The following is a 19,630-nucleotide window of genomic DNA, read 5'->3' as shown; positions in this document are numbered from 1 at the left end:
TTTGGGTTGAAATATGGGCGCCCATCACTTTCAAAAATAAGGCCGATAATGGCTTATGTTAGCGGTCGGAATAGACGCATCGCGCAGGGAATAGTAGACTTAGAAAATAAACTGTGGGCACTCAAGCGTAGATATGCTAGGCACCCCACATCGTCAGTATATGACACCCTGACAGCAACGAGGTCAGCCCTTAATAGTTTACTGCATGAGAGAATAACAAGAACGCTAGATAGTCAAAAAAACAAGGAGATCACATTTCATTTCAGCCCTCCGCAGCCAATCCGGAGTTATCTCCACAAAATTAGAAGACATAGCAGAAATCTTTCTGTGACATTTTGCAGCTCTATAGGCACCTGGAGCTTTCACTAAGGAAGCAGAGACCAGTATACATAATCATCTTCAGGCTTCGGGTATGCCTCACCTACCTGAGGAGGCGTTAGAGTCCCTTAACCAGCAGGTTATAGCCAAAGAACTACAACGTGCCATTAAGGCATTAAAGCTCTTCTCTGCTCCAGGCCCAGATGGGTGCACGAGTGAGTTCTACAAGATATTACAAAATCAGGTTGTAGGGCCTTTATTAGATTATTATACTACAGTCGTTGGGGGGGGGGGGGGGGGTCCCCCAACACAGCACTTATTTTTATTTTATTTTTGTTACATTTGTACCCCACGCTTTCCCACTCATGGCAGGCTCAATGCGGCTTACATGGGGCAATGGAGGGTTAAGTGACTTGCCCAGAGTCACAAGGAGCTGCCTATACCTGAAGTGGGAATCAAACTCAGTTCCTCAGTTCCCCAGGACCAAAGTCCACCACCCTAACCACTAGGCCACTCCTCCACCTAAGACTGGGTGGGAGCAGACGCAGCCTGGTTCTTACCGCCCAATATTCCGAGCCACAGGCAGCACTGTTGGTCAATGGCGTGAGAACGGAGATGTTCCCCATAGGATGTGGAACTCGTCAGGGATGCCCGCTGTCACTGCTGTTGTTTCTCCTTTCTTTGGAGCCACTTTTATGTAAGTTTGTAAGATTGTGGCCGTGACCCCCCTCTGTCTGCCACCGGGCCGGGCCCCCTGTGTTGAAATCACAGCGCCTCTCACCTCCGTGTGAAAGCACTGCAGGCAGCAGCAGATCGCCTCCCTTCAGGCCTCCTTCCCTCCCTGTGTCCCACCCTCGCGGAAGTTACATCAGACGAGGGCGAGACACAGGGAGGGAAGGAGGCCCGAAGGGAGGCGATTTGCTGCTGCTTGCAGCGCTTTCACACGGAGGTGAGAGGCGCTGTGATTTCAACGCAAGGGGCCCAGCCCGGTGGCAGACAGAGGGGGGCAGCGGCCTCAGGGGGGAGTGGAGGCGGCGACCTCGGGGGGGGGGGGGGGCAGAGAGGCCCGGCCCAGTCTCTCAGCGGCCCTCTCACCGGTACCTGAGAGCATAGGCGCCGACTCCATGGTTGCTGTGAGTGCTCGAGCACCCCCAATATTTCACCCACCAGAAGTTCGTTCACCCACCGGAAGTTCGTTCCCTTCCTCCCTCCTCCCATCGAGTTCCAGGCCCCCTCGCTCCAAATTTTAAGTCATCTATTTTACCTCGTTGGGGTTAGGGCGGCAGCAGCGGTAAAAAGCATGCAGGCTTGGCTCGGTGCTTAGTTGTTTTCCCTTCTCTCTCTTTCAGCTCTGGTCCCGCCCTCATTTCCTGTTTCTGCAAGGGCGGTACCAGAGCTGAGAGAGAGAGAAGGGAAAACAACTAAGCACCGAGTCGAGCCTGCCCCAAGTGTTCACAAGATCTAGCAACACTGGGGCACATGTTTTGGATGTGCCCTACAATCAGACAATTTTGGACACAAGTACTAGACACAGTGTACAGCTATTGGAAACGCAGAGTGAAGTTACACCCATTATTACTTTTTGATGTATTCCAATACATGAAACCATCACCTCCAGGTTTCAAACTGTTCATGAAAATAGTTATCTTGATGGGGAAAAAGGCGATATTGTTGTGCTGGAGAAAGACATATGCTGGAGAGAGACATATGCACCATCAATTGGATTATGGCGCACACAAATGATTGAACTCCTAAAATTGGAACGCTGTGGTGTTAAAGACATTTCTTCTGAGGAAGGTAAAAGGTTTCAGAGGATTTGGGAACACTTTTGGGCTACCCTTCAGCCAGTAGCACGAAGTAGACTTAACGAGTTTAGTTCTCCTCATGGAGTGGTATTATTGTCTGGATTGGTAAGGAATAAAGAAAGGGGGGGGGGGGGTTAAGGGACTGCAGGGCATAGTTTCCTGTTTTGATTGTGTGTTTAACCTGATCAGAACATTGTATGATGTATGTGAGAAAATAATGAAGATGATTTGAACATAAAATGTGTCTCCTGAACCAGGGCAATGTCCACCTTCAGGCAGAGTATTTAACCCCCTGGCATTCAGGAGCACTAAGGAGATATCTGACATCAAAGAAGTATGAAAATAGCATCATAAGGAGAAGCAGAGAAAAAGACCCCCCCCCCCCTAAAACCCACCTTCCACCCAACATACACACCTAGCTTCCCCCCCCCCACTGTATACACCCATACTTCGAAAGCCCCTCATCAGTCCCATCTGACATCTGTTCCCAACTTCCTCCCCAAAACCATCCCCCCCACCCTACCACACTCCCCACACATAGCTAGGACGCCTCACCTGCATGAGGAGAGGTGTCAAGTAGAGGAAATGCGCCCCAGGCCTTTACCCACAGCATAGTTCATAAGAACAACAAGTAACATCATACAGTAAGCAATAAGCTGAAAAAAACAGGTAACTATTAAACTGTGAGACCCCGCACCCTATAAAAGGCTCACAAGTATAGCTGGAACATCTTTAGAGATATTGTTCCACGTGGGGCCCAAAGCCCAGTGAGATCTCTCCAGCAAGATAGTATTAGGATCAACTTGTGACCCAGTTTCTGAAAGCAGCAAGCTAACCAGATGTTGAATTACCGAGTCACAATCCTGGCATGCTGGAGTTTCCGGGAGACCCTGAAAACACAGGTTCCACCATTGACTAAAGTTTTCCAGGTTTTCTAGTTTGTCTGCAAGTTGCTGTTGCCCAAGACGGATATCCACAATCTGCCGGTCCGTTGAGCCCATCGCCTCTGATTGCTCCTCGCTACGATTCTCCACCTCCTCCAACCTATTCCCAGATCGCATATCTCACCACGCAGGTCCGCTCCCAGAGTGGCCCGGTCAGAACGAACAGCCTTAAGATCAGACCGAATCTCCTGTAGCCAGTCCTTCAGTTCAGGAAAAACTACCATCTCGGTTCCGAACTGTCCATCTGATACAAATAAATCTCCAGGGGAAGATCCCCAAGATGGTGCCAACTCGCGCGGGGCCTCCTGCTCCTGGCCTGCCACGCACTTCATAGCCATCCTGCCTACAAAAGCATACTGTTACGTCTGTGCTCACCTCGCCCTCTGGTGGCCAGAACCAGTGGCTGCTGTGGACCATCACCCGTTCCAGATTTCAGCCTAGTCCGGTCTGGATCTTCCGGGCTGCCAGACTTACTTGCTTGCTTGGATTGAACCTACACAGCACCCGTAGTTTCCTGGTGATGGTTGAAGCTGAGCTCCAGGTGCTGCTGGGCTTATTAGCCATTCTGAAACCTTGCTGCTTTGCCTTTGCATTGCATCTAAGGCCATGGTATGTTGGTGCTTTTGCACTTTAGCCTGAGTGTCGCGTCCCGCGGCCTTACCTGCTCTCCCACTGTGGGGAGTGGGAGCCCGCGGCCTCCGCGGCACCGGAGGACGGCCGGAGAGGGCCCACGGAGGAGCCGACATTGCCGCGGAACTGGCGGGTTGGGCCGGGATCGGCGGCCACCAGAGACGAACCCCGGCCTCTTGGGAAGGGGCAATGGGGAGGAGGTTCGCGCCGGCCAACATGGCGGCGCCGGAGCCGAAGTCTCCCTCGCACCAGAGCCGGGGGGCTCTGGAGCTCCGCCTATCTCGCACCGGATTGGCGAATCCGGGCGATGACTCCGCCTGGACTTCGGGCAGAGCCAATCCAGGGGCTCTGCCGACTCCCCAGGGCCGGATTGGTGATTCCCTTCCCGGGGGCGGGAAGGCGCGATATTTAAAACCAGGAACCAAGGAACCTCTTTGCTTCCGGTTCTTTTTCCGAAGCAGGCACGGAGGTTTCGTGCTGTACCTTTGCTAGCCGCCCTTGCTAGCCGATGTCCAGAGACTGTGCTGATACTGACTACGGATTGCTAGCCGCTATCCAGAGACCGTGCTGATACTGACTACAGATTGCTAGCCGCCTTTGCTAGCCGCTATCCAGAGACTGTGCTGTTACTGACTACGGACTGCTAGCCGCCCTTGCTAGCCGCTGTCCAGAGACTGTGCTGATACTGACTACGGATTGCTAGCCGCCCTTGCTAGCCGCTATCCAGAGACTGTGCTGTTACTGACTACGGACTGCTAGCCGCCCTTGCTAGCCGCTGTCCAGAGACAGTGCTGATACTGACTACGGATGGCTAGCCGCCTCTGCTAGCCGCTATCCAAAGACTGTGTTGTTGATTGCCAGCCAGGTCAGCCCGTCAACCCCGCGGTTCCAGCAGTCCTGCTGGCCGCCTGCAGCTGGGGGCTCAACCCTTGGTGAACGGCGGCCGCCGCGGGTGAAGATTTGGGGTTGCACGGCTATCCTCTGAGGTCCTCCTGGGCCTTGTGGGACCCAAGGGCTCACCAACAAAAAGACAAGACACAGAGTTGTTTCCTTGCTCTAGTTCTTGCCTGTTAGTCTCTGTTTAGTTAGGCTCTGTTTAAGGTATTGCTTGTTTAGTGTATTGCTTGTTTCCCAGTCTTGTGTCTTGTTTGTATGTCTTTGTCTAGTTCTGGGTTTATCTGTGTTTGTTCCCTGCTTCAGTGGCTGCTTGCAGCTTTCAGTTCAGTCTCCTGTCTAGCTGTGTTTGTTCCCTGTTTCAGTGGCTGCTCACAGCTTTCAGTCCTGTCCTTTAGCCTATCCATTCCCTGCCTTGCTGTCCCTGTGCTGCCTAGCTGTTAGCCAGACCTGCCCTGTCCAGTAAGTCCTGCCGGCCACCTGAAGCCTGGAGCTCAACTCTTGGTGGAAAGTGGCCAGGTGCAGGTGAAGCCTAACTGTTTGTCAGAGATCTGCCCTGTCTCTAGCATGGGGTGGTTTTGCCTGCCACTGCCGCTCCTCGGCAGTGGCCCAAGGGCTCACAAACCCAGTGTCCAGCTTTGTAAACATGACCGAATGCAAAGGCCATGAGCTTGGCAAGATCACCCTTCCAGCTGGGTTTCCAGCCTAAGACTTTTTCCTTTGTTGGTAATCCAGGTCTAAGCCCAGGTCCAGTCTCTAGTCCCAGGTTGGATTTCGGCGTGGACCCAGTTTCTGCTCTTGATGAACTGATGACGCTCCGAGATTACCGTGATAAACTTTTTCTTGATCCAGCCTTGAGGAATACTCCTGAAGCTGCAGCTGAGAGAAAGCGGGCCTGAGGGTTTGGGTTTTCTGCAAACCCAGTTTCAGCGATTGATTCTTCTATCATGTTGGCATACTACCGCTACAAACATCTCTCGGATCCAGCCCTGCGGGATACTCCAGAAGCTGATGCCGAAAGAAGGAGCTGTGGAAGTCCCGAGTACAAGGCTTATATGCAGTTTCAGTGGAGCCTTCTGAAGGCCAGTCTCGGTTCAGTTCCTGATTCCAGTCCGGGTCCCGGTTCAGCTCTTGTTCACAGTTCCAGCCAAGCTGCTGAGTCCTTGTTGAGCTACGGTTCCAGCCAAGCTGCGGAGTCCACGCTGAGTTCCAGTTCCAGCCAAGTTGTGGAGTCCACGCTGAGTTCCTGTTCCAGACAAGCTGCTGAGTCCATGCCGAGCTACGGTTCCAGCCAAGCTGCTGAGTCCAAGTCGAGTTCCCGCTCCAGCCGAGATGCAGAGTCTGAGCCAAGTTCTAGCTCCAGCCGAGATGCGGAGTCCGAGCCGAGTTCCAGCTCCAGCCAAGAGGCGAAGTCCAGTCCTGATGCCAGTCCGGGTTCCAGCCTTGAGCCTTGTTGAAGCTCCAGCCAAGCTACCCCTGGTCATGTTTTGCGACTCCTCCGTAGATTTCACCATTGTTACCCATGGAGACCTGAATTCCCCGTGGAAGTCAGGGGGGCCTTGAGGGGTAGATACTGTTACGTCTGTTCTCACCTCGCCCTCTGGTGGCCAGAACCAGTGGCTGCTGTGGACCGTCACCCGTTCCAGATTTCATTCCGGTCCGGATCTTCCGGGCTGCCAGACTTGCTTGCTTGGATTGAACCTACACAGCACCTGTAGTTTCCTGGTGATAGTTGCAGGTGAGCTCCAGGTGCTGCTGTGCTTATTAGCCATTCTGAAACCTTGCTGCTTTGCCTTTGCATTGCATCTAAGGCCCAGGTATGTTGGTGCTTTTGCACTTCAGCCTGAGTTGTTTCCTTGCTCTAGTTCTTGCCTGAAGTCTTGCCTGTTCTAGTTAGTCTCTGTTTAGTTTAGGGTATTGCTTGTTTACTGTATTGCTTGTTTCCCAGTCTTGTGTCTTGTTTGTATGTCTTTGTCTAGTTCTGGGTTTATCTGTGTTTGTTCCCTGCTTCAGTGGCTGCTTGCAGCTTTCAGTTCAGTCTCCTGTCTAGCTGTGTTTGTTCCCTGTTTCAGTGGCTGCTCACAGCTTTCAGTCCTGTCCTTCAGCCTATCCTTTCCCTGCCTTGCTGTCCTTGTGCTGCCTAGCTGTTCTCCAGTCCTGCCCTGTCCAGTAAGTCCTGCCGGCCACCTGAAGCCTGGAGCTCAACTCTTGGTGGAAAGTGGCCAGGTGCAGGTGAAGCCTGTTTGTCAGAGATCTGCCCTGTCTCTAGCGTGGGGTGGTTTTGCCTGCCACTGCCGCTCCTCGGCAGTGGCCCAAGGGCTCACAAACCCAGTGTCCAGCTATGTAAACGTGACACATACTGGGAAAGATCCATGGAATCCGGTCGGGAACTCATCAGCAAAGAGGGCCGCAGCCACCGACCTGCACTCCGCCATACAACACAAGCCGAAAATATTGCTGGGCACAGGGTTATCCCCTGATATCACTGTGGGTGCGCTAGAGCTCGCTGCTTAAGCAGCCATACTGCTCGGTGATGTCACTTCCTCCGGTCAGGGGCATTCTCAAAAGATGTGCACAGTGTTACAAAATTTGGGGGGTGAATTCCCAAATTGCATGCCACTATATATAACAGAAACCTGGTGTAAGACCTCACACCCAAAGTTGGGCATAGGAATCCCTAATAGGTGCTATTCTATAAAGTGTGTTCATCCCAGATTTTTTCCAGCACCTATTTTTTGGTGCCATTTACTGAATCCAGCCCATAGTGGGCACTCTGTTATAGAGTTTCCCTCTGCATACTTATGCTGCCTTAATAAAAAAAAAACATGGTGCAAACTATGGGGTTCTTTTACAAAGGCGCGCTACCGTTTTTAGCACTTGCTCAAAATAAGCACGCATTAAACATTAGAGTTGCTCATATGTTTCTATGGGCATTGCTAACATTTAGTGCTAATTAGCGCGCCTTTTGTAAAAGACCCCCTATGTGCCTACATGCCTTCACAGCCTGTGTGTTCTTTTATTAAATTACCCACTATTTCCCATCCATCATTCTATAACAGATCACCTGAAATTAGGCAGCACTTGTGCAAATAAGTTATAGAAGTCTAATAAGACATCAATATTCATCACCCATTGCGGACATCACTTAAACATCTGTAACACACCATGTGAAAATATGGCAGAGCAGATAAGGCAGTCTTGGGAAATGGTTTCATGCTATTTATTTCAGTTGTAATTTGCTTAATCCTAAAAAGAAACAAGCAAAGCAGACCAAGGTTTAAGAACAAGCACAAGAGGGATCCAAACACCATAGAACGATGCACAAATCACAACAATGGAGTTGGCCACAGGACTCCTTAGATATCTTAGGAAGACATTTATTGAAGAAATCCCGACACGGTCTGTGTTTCGGCACCTTGCCTGCAGGATAATTGCTGAACACAAGTAATGTTGGAACACAAAGGACCATATCTTACAGCATTGTTTGCATTCAACTTGAAACAGCCCACGGGTAGGTTAAACTACTTCTTAAGAGTCCTGTGTTTCATGGCTAACTCAATTATGATTTGAACAGCAAGATTTAAACCAGCCCAGGTACATTCTTAAAGACCTACTGTAGAGGGGCAGGTGGGAACAAAATATCAACAGGCCAGTTCCAAGACCAATAGACATCAGACAAATTTTCAGTTCTTCCAAGTACTTTTTTTCATGATAATCTGATTGGGTGATCTAGGTCTGTGCAAATATATTCACTTGAAAACTAACTTGATGCATAGTAGTGGGATTTTTTTTGTAGTGTTCTATATTGCCATCTGCTGTACAGAAGGTATAATTAAAGGTTAGTACATAAATGACATGAAAAGTATGCTCCAGAGAAGGATGGCTGGTGTACTGGCATTCAGGCAATACTTAATTCATAGAAGGAATTGCTTAGGAACAAAACTGGAATCCAGCAGGTTTTGAACTGCAATTTAATATATGACTACAGCAAGTCAACAAAAAGGGGAAGTATATATATATATATATATATATATATTATATATATATTCAATTTTATATTATAAAAACTCTGTATATTTTACTTTTGTTCAGATTAAATGTAAATTGGATCAACCCAATATCCTAGCAGCAGTACAGAGACTTGATTCTCAGCATGATTCCTATGCCTTGGATTAAGACAGCAGTCAGAGCCTGTAGGAGGGAATCTCAGGCACTGTGTAGCAACAATAACTGCTGACTGGCTCAAGATCACCATTACATCTTTAAGAAACCAAGTTAGAGGATTGTTGCTGTAGTGGATGAGTTGGATGAGAGGAAGAAAGAACTAGAGAAATTTCAGGTAGACATAAACAAAGGCTCACAGAGGATAATTCTCTAAAGGGCAACTGGCAAAACCAAGGGGCTGATATTCAGACCACGTGAGGCTCTGTGGAATATCCACATCATTTTGCAGAGGGAATAGCCAGTGAAAGAGAGGGAATCCAAAGTAAGAACATAAGAATAGCCATACTGGGTCAGACCAATGGTCCATCTAGCCCAGCATCCTGTTTCCAACAGTGGCTAATCCAGTGGCCAGAAACCCAAATAGTAGCAACATTCCATGCTACCAGTCCCGAGCCAAGCACTGGCTTCCCCCCATATTCATCTCAATAACAGATTATAGACTTTTCTTCCAGGAACCTGTCCAACCCTTTTTTTTTAATCCAGATACACTAGCAGCTGTTACCACATCCTCCAGCAGCGAGTTCCAGAGCTTAACTATTCTTTGAGTGAAAAAAATATTTTCTCCTATTTGTTTCAAAAGTATTTCTGTATAATTTAATTGAATGTCCCCTGGTCTTTGTACTTTTTGAAAGAGTGAAAAATCAATTCGCTTTTACCCGTTCTACACCACTCAGGACTTTATAGACCTCAATCATATCCCCACTCAGCCATCCCTTTTCCAAGCTTAAGAGCCCTAATCTCTTTAACCTGGAGGAGTTCCATCCCCTTTATCATTTTTTTTGCTCTTTAAACCTTTTCTAATTCTGCTATATCTTTTTTGATATATGGCGATCAGAATTGAATGCAATACTCAAGGTGAGGTTGCAAACAGAGTTATTATAATAATCTTGGTCTTACGTTGCATCCCTTTCCTAACAATTCTCAGCATCCTCTTTGCTTTTGTGGCCGCCACTGCACACCGGGCAGATGATTTCAACATATTATTCAAAATGATACCTAGATCTTTTTCCTGAGTGCTGACTCCTAAGGTGGACCCTAGCATCAGGTAACTATGATTTGAATTATTCTTCCCAATGTGCATCACTTTGCAATTGTCCACATTAAATTTAATCTGCCATTTGGATGCCAGTCTTCCGGTTTCCTAAGGTCTTCCTGCAATATTTCACAATCTGTAAGCGTTTTGACAACTTTGAAAAGATTTATGTCATTTGCAAATTTAATAACCTAATTTATCCCAAAGTACAAAAGATAAAGTAGCAAAAGAAGCAACAGGGGCATTCGAATTTGGGATAGCAAACAACTCTTTACTCCATGATCTAACACAGGCTGTGTTTCGGCATAGGCACCTGCATCAGGGGTCTGTTAAAAATGATACAAATATACACATTTCACACAAGCAGAATCTGCAAGACTACAACACATAAACTTAAACACATAAGTGAAAATCGGAGAGTAAGTAAGTGAGAAAGACAAAATCAGTTGATCTAGTCATTATGTGATACTTAATTTGTGAGTGACATTGCTGAAGGGTTAGAAGGTAAAGTTTGCCTTTTTGCAGATGATACTAAGATTTGTAACAGAGTGGACACCCGGGAGGGAGTGGAAAACATGAAAAAGGATCTGCGGAAGCTAGAAGAATGGTCTAAGGTTTGGCAATTAAAATTCAATGTGAGGAAATGCAAAGTGATGCACTTAGGGAGTAGAAATCCACGAGAGACGTATGTGTTAGGTGGTGAGAGTCTGATAGGTACCGACGGGGAGAGGGTTCTTGGGGTGATAGTATCTGAGGATCTGAAGGCGACGAACCAGTGTGACAAGGCGGTGGCCGTAAGTAGAAGGTTGCTAGGCTGTATAGAGAGGGGAGTGACCAGCAGAAGAAAAGAGATTTTAATGCCCCTGTATAAGTCGTTGGTGAGGCCCCCACTTGGAGTATTGTGTTCAGTTCTGGAGGCCGTATCTTGCTAAGGATGTAAAAAGAATTGAAGCGGTGCAAAGGAAAACTATGAGAATGGTATGGGATTTGCGTTACAAGACGTATGAGAAGAGACTTGCGGACCTGAACATGTATACCCTGGAGGAAAGGAGAAACAGGGGTGATATGATACAGACGTTCAAATATCTGAAAGGTATTAATCCGCAAACAAACCTTTTCCGGAGATGGGAAGGCGGTAGAACTAGAGGGCATGATATGAGATTGAAGGGGGGCAGACTCAGGAAAAATGTCAGGAAGTATTTTTTTCACGGAGAGAGTGGTGGATACTTGGAGTGCTCTCCCACGGGAGGTGGTGAAGAGGAAAACGGTAATGGAATTCAAACATGCATGGGATAAACATAAAGGAATCCTGTTCCGAGGGAATGAATCCTCAGAAGCTTAGCCGAGATTGGGTGGCAGAGCCGGTGGTGGGAGGCGGGGCTGGTGGTTGGGAGGTGGGGATAGTGCTGGGCAGACATACGGTCTGTGCCAGAGTCGGTGGATGGGAGGCAGGGATAGTGCTGGGCAGACTTATACGGTCTGTGCCCTGAAAATGACAGATACAAATCAAGGTAAGGTATACACAAAAAGTAGCACATATGAGTTTATCTTGTTGGGCAGACTGGATGGACCGTGCAGGTCTTTTTCTGCTGTCATCTACTATGTTACTAGCGTTACTATTTGTGACCAGCAGTCCTTGTGAATAAATGTGAAATAAATTGACTCTCTAAATCTATGCAGTCTACTCAATGCCCAAACCTGACTTAAAGGAAACAAACACTATTTTTTTTTAATGAAATTTTATATTATACATCTCTTTGAGTGAAAATACAAGAAATCTGGAAAATAACATAGAAGAAATAACCAAAACATATTAACTAAAATTAATCAAAAATTATCGTCCACTATACTTTTAGGTAATTGGATCCAAGAAAGGAAAAATACATATACATACAAATTGTATCTAGTAAATTAAATAATATTAACAAAATTAATGCTTCCCAGGTTGCCTACGCCATGCTAACATTACAATGTATCATCTATGACTAGACTATTACATTTACCTCTTCTTTGGACAACAAGAATTCTTCTAATTGTTTGGGATCAAAAAATTGAAATTGTTTAGATTGAAATAATACTCGACATATACAAGGAAATTTAAGTACAAAATTTGCACCTAACCAGTGGCGTTCCTAGGGGGGCTGACACCTGGGGCGGATAGCCGATGCACCCCGCCCCCCCCCCCGGGTGCAGCGCCTCCCCCCCCTCCGGCGAAAGAACCCCCAATCCCCCAGGTGCACTCCGCTGGGGGGGGGGGGGTGCCGTGTGCCTGCTGGCTCTTCGTTTTCATGCTCCCTCTGCCCCGGAACAGGAAGTAACCTGTTCCGGGGCAAAGGGAGCATGAAAACGAAGTAACCTGTTCCGGGGCAAAGGGAGCATGAAAACGAGGAGCTGACAGGCGCGTGGCACCCCCCCCCCCCAGCGGCGTGCACCCGGGGTGGACCGCCCCCCCCCCCCCTTGGTACGCCACTGCACCTAACGCCAAAGTCCTCGGGCGTAAAGCCAAAACGGCTTTTCGCCTATTCTGTGTTTCTCTAGACAAGTCCGGATATATTCTAATTTTAGATCCCAAAAATAAAGAGTCCAAATGATGAAAGGAAAGTTTATTACTGCATCTCGATACATCTCCAGGGCAAATGAAACGAGGATTCCAAAAAAGATGTGAGGTTCATAACTTCTCCTCCTTGGGGTTGTAAATTTCCTGGTAACTTCTTAACATTACTTTGTAAGTACTGCGCCCGAATTATAGGACGTAATGAGTCCTCTGACAATCCTCATACTTCCACCAAATATTTTTTAACCATTTGTATTGGTGTAATTAAGGATGATCTAGGAAAATTAGTCAACCTCAAATTAAGCCTTCTAGATTGATTTTCTAAATATTCTAAATGTCTGAAGGTAAACATTTTTTTCCTTAATTGAGGTTTGCCCTAAAAGTTCCAACTTTTGAATTCTTGTTCCAACTTTTGAGACTTGTTGGGCAGTAAACCTGTGCCTGGATAATAGCAGCTTCGGATAATGCCTTGATTTCACTTTAATTTTTTAATATCAGTGCTTGCAAAGAAGGCTGCATATTAAATGTCAAGTCCCAGAGTGACTCAATTGTCACTACGGCTGGTTTTATCATTATCCCTGTAGAAAAAACAGGTAGAGAAGCATTAGCAGACTGTTCCAATGTACTCACTATCTGTGAGGGCAGTACTTTCGCTGCAGATCGTTCCTCCAGCCTGTTAATGCTCAGTGTCTCCCTCAGCATGGGCGGGTTCCCTCCCTGCTCATTCAGGTCTCGACTCGGAGCCTGGGCTGCAGGACTGAATGCCCCGCTGCCTCTTCCTGGTTGGGAAGGAGCCGCACGTTGAACGGGGCTCAAAGAAACCCCGTCTACACTTGTTGGTCAGCACCAACACGCCTTCACCGGTAGCGGGAGTCAAAGCTTGCCTGGGACCAGGTGTCACCCTGAATTGGTCCAAAGACATCTGCTGGAGAAGGTGAGTCCAAGTGGGGGTAGAGGGATTCTCCCGAACCTTGCCTCTCCTTATCTCCAAGATGGCGGCATTGTGATTAATTGCGCCAGACGCTCTCAGATGTTTGGATCCAAACACTGCTGAAGAAGGCTCTTTTTTATGCCAGAAACAAACACTGTTTATACCATTTCATTAATATCTGAATGCAAAACTTGATAAATCACCAAAGAAAAACTCTAAATTAATACTATGCTTCTCCCGTTTATGGCCCAAGAGAGAGAAAAATTTAAAATTAAAACCGCCACAAAAAAAAGCAAAGCGATAGATGCAAGAAAACTAAAACTCTCGGCTGTAGATCTATGCTAAAAACATCAACAAACAGACCACTGCCTACTCTTTGGGGAATCTCATATATAAAATAACAACCTTGGCATAGGATCGCTCCAAAAGATCCTAGAATTACAATCACATTATCTCTTTCAAAGCTGTCAATGATATTTAAATTATGGTTCTTCGAACACATCACAGGAAATTGTTAAATCAAAAAAATAACCTTAAACACCTTCATTAACAGATATAAGAAAAGAGATGCATACCACTTACAAAATGGTATGCATCCCTTTTCTTATATCTATTAGTGAAGATGTTTAAGGTTGTTTTTTTTTTTTATTTAACGGTTTCCTGTGATGTGTACGGCGTTTGTTTCTCTCTGTGTAATTTGAAACAATCTTTGAGCACATAGCAACCATGAGTTCCTTCAAAAACGTGCTAAAACAGCAAAACAATGCCCATGCGCGATGCATGCAAAATATACCGGAGCTGTATACAGATTTATGTGATTGTGAAATGTTGGTTTTGCAATATTTTATTAAATTGATTTTCTCTCTCTCTGTTGAACAGCCATTCTTTGGTGGCAGTGCCAGCATTAATCAGATCTCTGGGAAGATTAAATCTGAAGATGAAGTGTTAGCAAGCCTGGATGGACATTGGGTAAGAAGTAGCATTGTTGATCATTTCTAAAGTGACTGCAAGGAGCGAGAGACAGATAGAGAGGCAGGTGTACTCAGGCCGTGTCATCATATTTCTCCCTCTGCTAGTGGTCTGGTAGCTTTCTGAATTAGTGCAGGGAAATTGCAAAAATGAAGATAGATCTTTCTGAGGCTGATGCAGAACCTTCCTGAACCCTTACGCCAAGCCCCCTCCCTGCCCGTCTTCAAGTCTTTGCTTAAAGCCCACTTCTTCAATACTGCATTCGGCAACTAACCCTTACCGTTCAGTGACTCCAGACTGCCCCAATTTGACTGCCCCTATCGGACCGACCGTTCACTTGTCTATTAGATTGTAAGCTCTTTGAGCAGGGACTGTCTCTCTTTGTTAAATTGTACAGCGCTGCGTAACCCTAGTAGCGCTCTAGAAATGTTAAGTAGTAGTAGTAGTAGTAGTAGTAGTAGTAATTGCCACTGCCTGATAAGTACATAATCATTGCCATACTGGGACAGACCAAAGGTCCATCAAGGCCAGCATCCTGTTTCCAACAGTGGTCAATCCAGGTCACAAATACCTGGCAAGATCCTGAAAAAGTTGAATACATTTTATGCTGCTTATCCCAGAAATAGCAATAGATTTTTCCCAAGTCAATCTTAAAGATTTGTTTAATATATCCTTGCAGACGGGAGAGGTTCCGAGGGATTGGAGAACGGCGGATGTGGTCCCTCTTCACAAAAGTGGGGATAGGGAAGAAGCTGGAAACTACAGGCCGGTAAGCCTCACTTCGGTTATTGGAAAAGTAATGGAAGCGATGCTGAAGGAAAGGATAGTGAATTTCCTGGAAGCCAATAAGTTGCAAGATCCGAGACAACATGGTTTTACCAAAGGGAAATCGTGCCAAACAAATCTCATTGAATTTTTTGATTGGGTGACAGGAGAATTGAATCAGGGACGAGCTATGGACGTAATCTACTTAGATTTCAGCAAAGCTTTTGACACGGTTCCCCACAGGAGGCTCTTAAATAAACTGGATGGGCTGAAGATAGGACCCGAAGTGGTGGATTAGGAACTGGTTGACGGACAGACGCCAGAGGGTGGTGGTGAATGGAATTCGCTCGGAGGAGGGAAAGGTGAGTAGTGGAGTGCCTCAAAGATCGGTGTTGGGGCCGATTCTGTTCAATATATTTGTGAGTGACATTGCCGAAGGTAAAGTTTGCCTATTTGCGGATGAGACTAAGATCTGTAACAGAGTGGACACCCCGGAGGGAGTGGAAAACATGAAAAAGGACCTACAGAAGCTAGAAGAATGGTCTAAGGTTTGGCAATTAAAATCCAATGCGACGAAATGCAAAGTGATGCACTTAGGGAATAGAAATCCACGAGAGACTTATGTGTTAGGCGGTGAGAGTCTGATAGGTACTGAGGGGGAGAGGGATTTTGGGGTGATAGTATCTGAGGATACCCACACTACCCAATTAGCGCAGGGCACGTCTACTCTCCACCTCCAAACACACCCCCTGTGCACCAATCCTAGAACTACTGCAAGAGGCCTGAGCGTATCCCATGGTAGTGCCTTTTTAGCATGTGGTAAGCACACGTTAGTGCTTGGGCCCCGGGTTTTTTGCTACGCCAGGTCTTTACTTTGGAACTCATTGCCATCTGAGCTAATTACCAGTTTATTCTGTGTTTTACAAAACTCTGAAGACTGGCTATTTGAAAATAGCTATGGATAGCCTGCAGGCTAAATCTTATTTTGGTATTTATGCAGTATTATTGGGCGTAATTATGACTAGTGTTATACATAGCTGTTTATATATTTAATTATTATTGTGATTGGTTTTTATTGTATTTTTTTATATTTTTATGTAAACTGCTTTAACCTCATGGCTGTATTAGGCAGTATATTAGGCCAATAAATCAAATCAATGAGAGTGTTATACCCTTTTCTAGAACCCACACAATATAGATCACACCTGATTCCGTAACACGACATTTTGGCAACACTATCACCCCTCTTCCCGCATTGTCTTCAACATTGTATATTAGATCCTTTATAAATTTTTGCCAGCTTTTCAGGTGTAAAGTACCAACAGTACAAAATCTTGTACCCGTTTTCTATCATTCAGGTTGATGATAATCCCCGAAATAGCCCATCTACTATGTCTCTACGTCCCTTATTAAAGGAAAGGAAAAAATAATTTTTAAATAGTTCACTATGAAGTTGTCCTATTGGCAATCCAAAGATGTCATTTTTCAAAATGACTTCCAGTTTCTGGTTTCCTTTATTTAACCCACAGCCCAGCTGTGGCTGAAATAAATATGGTGCAGTTTGAAAAGTAGCCTGTAGTCCTGCATAGTGCCTTGTACTAAATATCCTGCTGCTTGGATAATGAGTCCCCCCCCCCCCCCCTCCTTTTCATTTTGCCACACAGGATGGGGAAGTCTACTTGAATGACTTGAAAAATGGGACCCGAAACATCTTCTGGAACCCTACTAGTGACATTCGAAAACAAAGATTGAAGCGCCATATTGTAGTCTTTGAAGAGCAAACAGAGTTTGAGTCAGAAAGGTAAGTAACTATGTATTATTTTTAAAAAAGATCTCTCTTCTCCCAGGAACAATGGTCTGGGAGACCCTGAACTCAGTAGATCTCAGGAGCTAAGCGGGAGACCAACAGAGAAGACCAGCTGCTGTGGGGTGCAGAATGCAATAGCAAATCTGTGAATAGAAGGTCACAAGTACCAAATGAGGCTGTGATCACCTATCTCAGGTCACCCAGAAACGGGTAGAAAGAGGACAGGGAAACGAGCAGTCTTTACTTTCTAGTAAAATGTCTGTTTGCAGAAAGGAGCCATGATACTTTGTGTGGTTGCATGGAAATTCACTGCCAGTTTCCCATCTTTGGGGCATTAAGCCCTTAACAGGCTCTAACATGGGTACCACATGATGGCATTAAGATGTTCTACAATAATATACCTGTTAGAGTACATGGTAGGGAATTTTTCTGGGAAATGGCATGGGTGAGGAAATATTATCTGCTTAGCGTGTTCTAAGTAATGCACACTAACTGAATAACAGTTGAGTTAATACTGGATTACTTAGTACCTCCTACATATGGGGGGCGCTAGAGGACCTTTGACTAGATGGACTTATAGACTTGGAGCTCCCTCCTAGGCCTTGTTAAAATCAAGTATTTACTTGTGATTCTGGCACAATTTTCTACACTACTGCTCAAAGACTTACTGCTAAACATGTCTGCAAGCAAATCTCACAAACAAGAAACTAGCATGTCTTCTTCCTCGGGCGAAAAAAGGAAGAAATGTGATATACAGTCTCCTGAAAAGATGGCGCCGAACAGGTCTAACGTGCACCCTTCTGAAGCTGTTTTAGAAGAATTAAAGGCATTAAGGGATCGCACTGCAAAGCACTTTGAAACAACTTACAGCTTGAAAAATGATCTGTTGGCACTTAGGCCCAGATGCATCAACCATACGTTAAAAAATCAAAAACGTAAAAGTCCTTACCGAAGTTGAAAAAATGAAGAATGCACTAAAAACAGAAGTCCCACATGTTCGGTTCGGTATTTGAAAGTCGAATGCATTACAGAAGTGTAATCCCAGTCGTTAATCTGCCCTTAAAGCATGCGCAGAGCAGCCAAGCGTTATGCTGGCTGTTCTGCGCATGCCACAAACATCAAAACCCAAAACAAAAAAAAACCACGTTGAAAATAAAAGAGGCAAAGGCGCTCGTCAGTAGCGTCCTGTATGGACGCCCTTGCCCCCCCCCCCCCGAGGTCACCGCTGTTCCCCGCTTCCGCATGTATTAAATAAAAAATAAAAACAAAAAACCAAAGTTTAGCAGCCCCGGTCCCCCTCCCTTCCTCTCTCTGTTTTTCTCCTCCCACAGCTCCGCCTCCCGCCATCCTCCACACCCGTGCCCCGCCCCCCTGAGCTCGTCGCCACCCCTTCTCCGCTTTACCGGCCCGCGCAGCACCTCTCACCTCTGTGTGAAGGCGCCGCACGGGCAAGAACAGCTGATCGGCGATCAGTGCTGCCTTCTCCGACGTCCCTCTGTTCTTCCTGGGCCCGCCCTCCTCTGACGTAAGCTACCCAGCTCAGGCCTTAACGACAGGTCTGACCATACGTTAAATTTATCACGGTAAATGATTCGTTGCAATCGTCGGTATGGTTAGTGCATTCCGAATTGTTCACATTTCAATGGTAGTTACTCGTTTGCGTTTCGTTTTCGTTAGCTGCTAGCATCGTCGGAAAGTGGCCTTTAATACATGCTATGGTTGAAAATTTCTTCGTTAAAGGGTCGTTAAGGTTTACTGCATCTAGCCCTTAATGTCAGTCTCTGAATTTCAAACGAGATTAGAAGCAATAAAAAAGCACTCAGAACAAACAGCCACAGATTTACAACAACACATGCACTTAACAATGGACAAACTTCTCTACTTGGAAAAACAAATAGCAAACAGAAGCAGGAGAAACAATATCCGAAATTTTGGGCTTACTAGAACACTCAGAAGGATCTGACTTACCACTGTTTTTTATGTTTCAACGGTTTTTATTCAAAAACACAGTGCAAACAACTCATAGCTTACTTGTATAACAAATATGGTTGAAATACTTGTTTACACCAATCAAATGCAATTTAACAAAGCAATAAGTATTTTTGGTTTTATGCCCCCCCTCCCCACCTTCCTCTCACCCCTAACCCACCCATTGTCCACCTCCCATTCCAAACAGAAAACTGAACTTGTTCTTTTGGTATTACTTGTCACTGTTATGATAAAATAATAATAATAAAAAATAAAAAAATAAAAAAAAAACCTTATAAACCCTTTAATATCAAACTTCGCGCGCGTGGAGATAGGGACTGAACATAAGGACCCCAGGTCTCCAGGAAACGTGTTCTTTTCCTCTGGGAGGGTCCCAGCGCCCTGCGCTCATGTAACAATAGCTCATGGAATCTGTTCCTCCAGTGCCAGAAATCTGGTGGGGCCACACTCATCCACCCATGCATGATCACTTTTTTCCCCATCAAACAGGCCTTGCGTATCAACTGTCGTGGGCCTTCCCGTTGGAATCCAAAAAGTTCATATTTATCAAATAAAATCCCCAAAGGCGTGTGATTGATCCGTGATTTAATTAAGCCCTCCAAGTACTGTATGATCATGTTCCAGTACCTTTGTGTTACAGGGCACTCCCAAAGGCAATGATAAAGAGTACCGTCCGTCTGCTGACACTTTGCGCAAAGTGGATCCGACACCCCTCCCATTCTAAACACCTGTTGTCTAGTCATGTAAGCCCTGTGCAGTATACGAAA

The 19,630-nt window shown here is 46.0% G+C and overlaps 1 protein-coding gene across 1 annotated transcript in view; it reads left to right on the top strand.

Moving 5' to 3' along the window:
* OSBPL5 (oxysterol binding protein like 5) overlaps positions 1-19,630 on the top strand; it is a 102,518-nt gene that overhangs the window by 53,808 nt on the left and 29,080 nt on the right. The window contains exons 3-4 of the mRNA XM_030202451.1: positions 14,213-14,302; positions 16,732-16,868. Of these exons, the coding sequence (XP_030058311.1) occupies positions 14,213-14,302; positions 16,732-16,868 (227 nt within the window). The remainder of the gene's footprint in view (positions 1-14,212; positions 14,303-16,731; positions 16,869-19,630) is intronic.

The sequence above is a fragment of the Microcaecilia unicolor genome, chromosome 4 (genome assembly GCF_901765095.1).
Source record: "Microcaecilia unicolor chromosome 4, aMicUni1.1, whole genome shotgun sequence".
NCBI classification, from domain to species: Eukaryota; Metazoa; Chordata; class Amphibia; order Gymnophiona; family Siphonopidae; genus Microcaecilia; species Microcaecilia unicolor.
This window is presented reverse-complemented; position numbering and strand designations above follow the sequence as displayed.